At 43.9% G+C, this 9,570-nt stretch overlaps 1 protein-coding gene across 2 annotated transcripts in view; it reads left to right on the top strand.

Moving 5' to 3' along the window:
* The first annotated feature begins 2,002 nt into the window (after positions 1 to 2,002).
* Positions 2,003 to 9,570, top strand: part of LOC139536523 (copine-5) — a 201,506-nt gene continuing 193,938 nt past the window's right edge. Inside the window, exon 1 of one of the 2 annotated variants that reach the window (XM_071337084.1) lies at positions 2,003 to 2,338. In XM_071337084.1, coding sequence (XP_071193185.1) covers positions 2,229 to 2,338 — 110 coding nt within the window. In that variant the 5' untranslated portion in view covers positions 2,003 to 2,228. The remainder of the gene's footprint in view (positions 2,339 to 9,570) is intronic. The other variant, XM_071337083.1, reaches the window with a different exon arrangement.

The raw sequence follows: 9,570 nt of genomic DNA, 5'->3' as shown, positions 1-9,570 counted from the left end.
GTGTAGCACAGGGTTTTTGCCTTGGGGACCGAGATGTTTCTCACCATAGAGCTGCCTATGATGACAGCTGGTGATGTTAAGTGGGCCGGTCTCTCAGGACAGAGACTTCAAAACCTTATTCCTTATGATTTATTTATTTTTACTCTCTTTTTTTTCTATTTATGAATGAGCTACTCAATGCGTTTCTGTGGGCTATAGTAGTAAAGGCTAAATTTAATAATTTATCAAGTAAAACTAATTATTAAGAAATGGAGACCTAAAGGGGTCCTAAAATTCTAAATCAAATAGCTAAATGATCCATGGTATGACTACCTTAAAACAATTCCATATGTTAGCTTAGTCGTATTTATTTATTATTATTAAAGAAGGTTGACTAGAGGCGGGCACAGGACGAGCTGCCCAGTTTACTGTGTGCCATTGTTATCACAGGGCCAGTGACAATTGTGACGAAGGCTGTCACTATTACAAATGGCACGGTCTCACTCCTCCTCCTCTTCCTCTATCTTTGCCAGGCCATGCCAACCCCCTTATTGGACACATCTGCGTTAACACCACCCACCCTTAGCCTGCACCCACCAACCCCAGCCACCATAACTACCATGCCCTTTACAGGCATGACTCTTCTACCAGGGAAAGTGGTGTGTGTGTGTGTGTGTGTGTGCCGTGCTGTGCCGTGAGAGAGAGAGAGTGAAAGGAGAGGGGTTAAGTGACGCTATCTTTGTATTTGTGTTTGTGTGAGAAGGAGCAGGGTTGTGTGTGTCTGAGTGCATCTGAGAGAGAGGTTGGGTTGTCACTGTCAGCCTAGTTCCTGTTGTAGAGAGACCAGCGTGAGCCCATGTTGGGGTGTAAATTGATTTCTGGGAGCCAGACCCTTAGTAAGAACTGGGAGCATTGAGGTGGAGGGCAACTTTTACAGATGAAAAAGCATCACTATCCTGTGTGGCTTCTAGTCTCGAGATTCACTTTGTGTTCACTGTCTTCCACAGAAAAATTGTGGGGGTAAATAGTGGATCGCTCTATAAAAGCGGGTCGCTCTATGAAAGCAGCACAAGCCGCGCCGACGACTTGGGAGCTGTCCACCAATGTGGTGCTGAAACGTGACACACTTTCAATGTAGCTCTGTACATTCTCTCTCTCTCTCTCTCTCTCGCGCTTTTTCTTTCTTTTTCTTTCTCTCTCACACATATAGTTATGTAACAGCAACAACTGACTAAATTAATCAATGGATCGATATCTAAAAGAGCAGACGTGTCGATAACTGCATAGGCCTAATACATCCATGTCGGATTCAGGTTTCCTTTAGAGTTGGAAATAATGGAATTATAATTTTGGTAGCCTACATTTTTTTAAATTTCTAGCAGCGCTGCAAAATTATTTTCTCACAGAAAATAACAGATTTAGTTTCTTCTTGCTGAAAGAAGTAATATTATCCCACCCACACCCATGTGTCAAAACGGCTGTCCATCTCATTATTACACTTGGAACTGTGACAGCAGCAAACCCAGAGCTGGCCAGCTGTAGGCTACGCATCTGGCTAAGAGGCGGGCATGGGCTGGTCTGGGAACGCCCGCGTGGAATAACTTGTGGGAGGAAGGGAGAAGGGAAGGGAGGTGGAGTACAGAGCAGTAGTGTAGTGTAGAAACCGCTTTCTCTCTCTTCAGTCTCTGGTCTGCGCAGTCTGAGCTCATCAGCCAGCCGTTGGAGTAGAGCTCTGCTTGACGCGCAAAGAGCAGGTCAGCAGGCTACTCCCCTACGATGCTCTACCTGTCAGCGGTGAGGCAACAGCTTTAGCTAGCGCGGTAGAGCGGCACGTCGCTTTCATGATCTCTCCAGCCAAAACTGCACTATCTTTGGACAGTTTGCTAAGTGCGCTTCTTCAGAGAAAGGCTGTTGGTGTCCGGTTTCCCTGAATACCTCTCTCTCTCTCTCTCTCTCTCTCTCTCTCTCTCTCTCTCTCTCTCTCTCTCTCTCTCTCTCTCCGTCTCTCTCTCTCTCCGTCTCTCTCTCTCTCTGGCTGTCTCTCTATCTCTCTCTCTCTCTCTGGCTGGCTCTCCCGGTCTCATCGCGGGGGGCTGGCGTGTGATCTGATCTCCGACCTGTCCTCGCGACCCACCGGGAGGGGGGACACGACACAATCACCACCCAACACGCGCTCGACTGGGGCCAGGCTGTGCGAGTCACGGATCGCTCCCGAGTCGCCCCGCGCGCTCGCCCATGGGCTTGCGCCCATGGAGGGGGACGTCATGGACAAACTGGGGGACATGGCCTCGGTTTATGAGTTCGACCCGATCACCGGGAACATTCCCGCTACTAAAGTAGAGATCACCGTCTCATGCAGGTAAGTTGTTAACCCCGAGTGGACCGGGAGTCTTTGATCTTCAGTTCTAAATTCTTCCAATATTGTTCCAAAGCTGTGCTATTCTTAACCGCAGTAGTCCGTGGTCAGTTGTGGACGTCCACGTGTAGGAATATCCCAAGGCTTTTCGTGTACGCTGTGATGTTTGGCAACGCCTTTAGAGAACATACCGTTAGTTTTACATTTGGTAACACACCACTCAGCAAGTAGTCTTCAACTGCCGTTGAGTCCCGACGACTGGCCGCGCGTTATGGCGAGGACAGATAGCCTATGGATCGTAGATATACAACGAGTATACAAAACATTAAGAACACCTGCTCTTTCCATGACTGGCCAGGTGAATCCAGGTGAAAGATATGATCCCTTATTGATGTCACTTGTTAAATCCACTTCAATCCGTGTAGATGAAGGGGAGGAGACACGCTCAATAAGGATTGTTACGCCTTGAGACAGTTGAGACATGGATGTGTGGCATTCCGAGGGTGAATGAGCAAGACCACATATTGAAGTACCTTTGAATGGGGTATGTGCAACTCAGTATTAGGAAGGTGTCCTTAATGTTTTGTCCACTCAGTGTACAGTCTTGTGATTGTGCATAGCGTCAGTGCAAGATAGTTCGGTTAACCATTAATCAACTGAGATCATTAGCAAGCACGCTGTAGCAGCATCACATAGTCAATTCAATATTAGGAAGGTGTTCCTAATGTTTGGTGTACTCCGTGTAGACATGTAGGCTAATGGATACGGGGGACTCACTGAGAGTGGGGGGGTTTTGGGTGGGACTGCTATCTGCATTCGACTAAGGTAGGCTGTGGCTGAATAATACAGGATAGGAAGTTACAGCTGAGATGTCAGTATCGCAAATGCTGTTATCTTTTTCACATCAGCTTTTTTTTTTTTCATTAGGGATCAATTCTTTCATTGAGGAAAGTTACACTTGGATTGAAAATAAAGTGTCAACTACACAGACGTGTGCTCTTTGTTTGTTATGTAATTATCATTGTGCTACAGTGCCACTTTCCATCCAGCCGCTCTCCAGGACCTAGCTGGATTAATCACTTTTCATAGATCGGCTGGCTCCACTGTGTCACCATGTATTGGCTATTTATTTTGTTGTTGATGGTGGTGAATGATGCTCCAGTGTAGAGTACAGGTTGCAGGAATACGTGCACTTTGATGCACCCGCAGTGCACGGTATGTGTGAATGTGAGTCTGTGAGTCTTTAAGTGATTCGAGAGTCTGCTTAAGTCCACTTTGCAGTGTGTGTGTGTCAAAATCAAATGACATTTTATTGGTTGTGTACAGTACACATATTTTGCAGATATTATTGCAGGTGCAACAAAATGCTTATGTTTCTAGCGTCAACAGTACAGTGATATCTAACAATACACAACAAAACACACAAATCCATAAAATAAAAATTAAGAAATTAAGAAATATGAGAACGAGAAATCAGTCCGGAATATAAATATGTATATAAAGTGTGTGTACAGCAGTAGTTATATATGATGACTAGAATACAGTATATACATATGAAGTGGGCAAACCAGTACGTAAACATTATTAAAGTGATTAGTGTTCAATAACTATGTACAGTACATAGGGCAGCAGTCTCTAAGTTGCAGGGTAGAGTACTGGGTGATAGCCGGCTAGTAACAGTGACTATGGTTCAGAGCAGTGTACAGGGCGGAGGCCGGCTAGTGGTGACAATTAACAGTCTGATGGCCTTGAGATAGAAGTTGTTTTTCAGTCTCTCGGTCCCAGCTTTAATGCACCTGCACCGTGGCTCGGGTGACTGAGGTCCTTGATTATCTTCTTGGCCTTCCTGTGACCCCAGGTGCTGTAGATGTCCTGGAGGGCAAGCAGTGTGCCCCCGGTGATGCATTAGGCTGACCCCACCACCACCCTCTGGAGAGCCCTGCGGTTGCGGTCGGTGCAATTGCCGTACTAGGTTGTGATGCATTCCGACAGGATGCTCTCAATAAAACATCTGTAGAAGTTTGTGGGATTTTTCTTCTGCCCCCTGAGATTGAAGAGGTGCTGTTGTACCTTCTTCACCACACTGTCTGTGTGAATGGACCATTTCAGGTCGTCAGTGATTTGCACGCAGAGGAACTTGACGCTTTTCACCCTCTCCACTGCTGCCCTGATGATGGGAGCATGCACTCTCTGCTGCCTCCTGAAGTTCACGATCAGCTCCTTCATTTTGTTTATTTTTATACATTTGGAAAAAATTCAAAAAACTTGTTTTCATCATGGGGTATTGTGTGTAGATTGATGAGAGAAAAAACCGATTTAATACATTTTAGAATAAGGCTGTAACGTAACAAAATGTGGAAAAAGTCAAGGGGTCTGAATACTTTCAGAATGCACTGTAGCTGGTCTGTTTGTACACATCCATGTTCACAGTCACCTTGTTGTGGTTAAATACGGTGCTTCGCGCTTTCAGTTTTGTGTGCGAACGCCGCCATCTGTCCACAGTTTTAGGTTTGGATAAGTTCCAATCATCACAGTGGGAACAAAATCCTCTATGCACTTCCTGATGAACTCAGCCACCGAGTCAGTGTATAGGCCAATACTATTCTCAGAGGCAACCCAAAACACTTCCCAGTCCACGTGAACAAAGCAATCTTGAAGCATAGATTTCTGATTGGTTAGGCCAACGTTGAACTGAACAGTCCTTACCACAGGTACTTCCATTTTAAGTTTCTGCCTATAAGAGGGGAGGGGGGGGGGGGCAGCAATGTGGAGGCGTGATCTGATTTGCTGAAGGTGGGTGGGGGAGGGCCTAGTAGCCACCCCGGAAGGGAAAGGAGCAATTGTGAAAAGTGCTTGATGCGCACGTAGCACAGGAGATGTTGATAGAATTTCGGAAGCGTTTTCCTCAGATTTCCTATTTTTAAAGGGTAGGATGCGAGAGTTTTTACTCACTAAAGTAACAACACAGTTTGGTGAAAGACTTAGTAACTTAGTTGTAGTCACAATGTGGTTATCTATAACTACAAACATAGTTATATTTGACAGTTTTTACATATGAACTTATTTCCGGATGTCTTCGGAACTACCTACAGTGCACTATTATATTTCTCAACGTCATATGGAGAACCGGTGCTACCTAGCTGGTCCCAGCTGGCTAACGTTAGCTACTAGCCATGCTAGAATGTAATTACATTCCAAACCAAGTGTTGGCGCTGGGGAGCTACTATGTACAGTTGAAGTCGGAAGTTTACATACACCTTAGCCAAATACATTTAAACTCAGTTTTTCACAATTCCTGACATTAGTTAGAGTAAAAATTCCCTGTCTTAGGTCAGTTAGGATCACCACTGTATTTTAAGAATGTGAAATGTCAGAATAATAGTAGAGAGAATTATTTATTTCATCTTTTATTTCTTTCATCACATTTTTTATTTCTTTCATCACAAGTTTACATACACTCAATTAGTATTTGGTAGCATTGCCTTTAAATTGTTTAGCTTGGGTCAAACGTTTCGGGTAGCCTTCCACAAGCTCTTGGGCCATTCCTCCTGACAGAGCTTGTGTAACTGAGTCAGTTTTGTAGGTCTCCTTGCTCACACAAACTTTTTCAGTTCTGCCCACAGATTTTCTATGGGATTGAGGTCAAGGCTTTGTGATGGCCACTCCAATACCTTGACTTTGTTGTCCTTAAGCCATTTTGCCACAACTTTGGAAGTATGCTTTGGGTCATTGTCCATTTGGAAGACCAAGCTTTAACTTCCTGACTGATGTCTTGAGATGTTGCTTCAATATATCCCCATCATTTTCCTAACTCATGATGCCATCTATTTTGTGAAGTGCACCAGTCCCTTCTGCAGCAAAGCACCCCCACAACATGATGCTGCCACCTCCGTGCTTCACGGTTGGGATGGTGTTCTTCGGCTTGCAAGCCTCCCCCCTTTTCCTCCAAACATAACAATGGTCAGTACGGCCAAACAGTTCTATTTTTGTCTCGTCAGACCTGAGCACATTTCTCCAAAATGTATGATCTTTGTGCAGTTGCAAACCGTAGTCTGGCTTTTTTGTGGCGGTTTTGGAGCAGTGGCTTCTTCCTTGCTGAGCGGCCTTTCAGGTTATGTCGATATAGGACTCGTTTTACTGTGGATATAGATACTTTTGTACTTGTTTCCTCCAGCATCTTCACAAGGTCCTTTTGCTGTTGTTCTGGGATTGATTTGCACATTTCACACCAAAGTACGTTCATCTCCAGGAGACAGAACGCGTCTCCTTTCTGCGCAGTATGACGGCTGCGTGGTCCCATGGTGTTTATACTTGCGTATTATTGTTTGTACAGATGAACGTGGTACCTTCAGGCATGAAGGATGAACCAAACTTGTGGAGGTCTACAATTATTTTTCTGAAGTCTTGGCTGATTTCTTTTGATTTTCCCATGATGTCAAGCAAAGAGGCACTGAGTTTGAAGGTAGGCCTTGAAATACATCCACAGGTACACCTCCAATTGACTCCAAATGATGTCAATAAGCCTATCAGAAGCTTCTAAAGCCATGACGTCGTTTTCTGGAATCTTCCAAGCTGTTTAAAGGCACGTTCAACTTGACCCACTGGAATTGTGATGCAGTGAATTAAGTGAAATAATCTGTCTGTAAACAATTGTTGGAAAAATTACTTGTGTCATGCACAAGTAGATGTCCTAACCGCCTTGCCAAAACTAGTTTGTTAACAAGAAATTTGTGGAGTGGTTGAAAAACGAGTTTTAATGACTCCAACCTAAGTGTATGTAAACTTCCGATTTCAACTGTACATCCACAAAGAAGAAACCATATAAATTCATATGTAAAACTGCATCTCCTTCTCGTGTTCGTTTGGTTTTGGCAGTCGAGCGAGTGGGTGAGTGTTATTGTACTTTTCCGTTGTTTGTAGCAAGTGCAGTAATACCCACATAGTGCAGTAATATCCACAAGGACGGGGTTACGACTCATTTGTCTGCAAAAAACAAATACTACTGTTGCACCATCGAGAGTCCTGATCGGCTGCATCACGGCCTGGTACGGGAATTGCTCAGTCCTCGACCGCAAGGCCCTCCAGCTTGTGGTAAAGATGGCCCAGTACATCATGTGCTCCCACCCATCCAGGACATCTACTCGAAACAGTGCCCGACGAAGGCTGTATCAAGGACCCTACACACCCTAGCCACAAGCTGTTCTCTCCCTTACTGTTGGGCAGATGGTATCAGAGCATGAGTTCTGATAGAAACTGTCTCTGAGCCTGTTGGTATGTACAAGCCATCAGACTGCTGAACACTTGTACTGGACTGACCACCTGCTTTGATTGTCCATACCTTAACACATATGCACACACCCACACAGACATACACACACACACATATACATTCATGCTACACACACACGCATCACAACTGCTGCTGCCAGACTCCTATTATACTGCTCAATTAATACACTTGCCTCCCACCCCCCCCTTCCCCAATACATGTGTAAATATTGGACCATAAATTGTGCCTTCCTGTATTATACTTATGCTAAAATGTTTATTCTATTCTACTGCTATTTACTTTGTTTGTATTCTTATTTCGTATCATTTCATATTGTCGTTGCATTGTCGACAAAGGAATCTACAAGTAAGCATTTTGTTGAACGACGTATACCACGCACATCCTGTACATACGACTAATAAACCTTGAACATGAACTGAAACCAGCTGCTGTGCTGAGCATGAATGTGAAGCCTGCCGCCTCTATTTCCTACCGACCCACCGGTACATCGTGAGTGTCAGCAGTGATGGAGATAAGCCGGGTAAATTCAATGTGGATTTACCTCACTTATGGAGTGAGTCCACTGACTAAATCAAATTGCAGCATTTAGTTGAAGGATTGAGTCAAAATTGCGCAACATCAAGCAGAATAAGACCAAATTGCACCCCACTGGGCACACGCTGGTTGAAACAATGTTGTTTCCACACCATTTCCTTAAATTTACATTAAACCAACGTGGAATATATGTTGAATTGATGTCTGTGCCCAGTGGGATATCGTCACACTTAAAAACACACTCTTTCAAGTGTGGGTGGGCGGCCCCTCTACCTCTCCATAACTCTCTTTTGTTAAATGTAGGTGTTAAGAAGCACTCAGCCAAATGGAGTGAGTCCACTGACTAAATCAAGACTTAATCCATTTGGCTGAGTGCTTCTTAACACCTATGTTTAACAAAGAGAGGTAGAGGGGGTGCAATTGGGTCTCATTATGCTTGAGGATGTGCAATTTTGGCTCGATCATACAGCTAAACGCTGTAATTTGATTCAGATGCAGTGCCACCTTTCCTTGTCCCATTGTACTGCTGAGGTGACTCATCTCTTTCGAGCGGTTTGATTCCATTGGCTTTCAGAGAGTGTTCCAGAAAGATGAGGATATGGGAAAATGTGTGTGTGTGTGTGTGTGTGTGTGTGTTAGTGATGCGCGGGTCAGCTGTTTGTTCACCCGCCGCGTAATTGCTAATAACCCATCCACAACAACCAGACTATATGTGATAAAATGAATGTCTGAGGCCCGCACCCGACCTTAACCCACAAATGAGTCGATTGAAAATGCTCTGTAGGCTGCAGTCAGAGACGTCAGAACGAGTTTCTGACAGGGGGTGCAGGATACATTTTTTAAAGCCTAATTTAGGTGTTTTGATTTCTGACATTTTGGTAGGCGTTTTGCTAGTGAACTTGTCTATAATTAGGTACATGCAGCTTCTCTTCTGTCATTACTGCCATAGAAGACTAAATTAACTCTTGCTCACCAGAATAATATCATAAATCGATGAACGCTTCAAACTATGCAACCTCTTACGGATTGGACCCTTTTTTCCAAAATTTCGCCTAAAATGACATAGCTCAGGACCTGAAGCAAGGATATGCATATTCTTGATACCATTTGAAAGGAAACACTTTGAAGTTTGTGGAAATGTGAAAATAATGTAGGTGAATATAACACATTAGATCTGGTAAAAGATAATACAATGAAAAAAACATGCGTTTTCTATTTATTTATTTGTTCCATCATCTTTGAAATGCAAGAGAAAGGCCATAATATAATATTGCAGTTTGGGCGCAATTTATATTTTGTAGTGTGTGTGTGTGTGTGCAAAGTTTCAGATTGATTCAGGGAAGCATTGCAATACTGCACAGTATTTTGTATCAAGTCTGCCCAAATGTGGCAAATTGGTTAATTGATACAT

Source organism: Salvelinus alpinus, chromosome 12, assembly GCF_045679555.1.
Source record: "Salvelinus alpinus chromosome 12, SLU_Salpinus.1, whole genome shotgun sequence".
In the NCBI taxonomy this organism is placed as follows: domain Eukaryota; kingdom Metazoa; phylum Chordata; class Actinopteri; order Salmoniformes; family Salmonidae; genus Salvelinus; species Salvelinus alpinus.
This window is presented reverse-complemented; position numbering and strand designations above follow the sequence as displayed.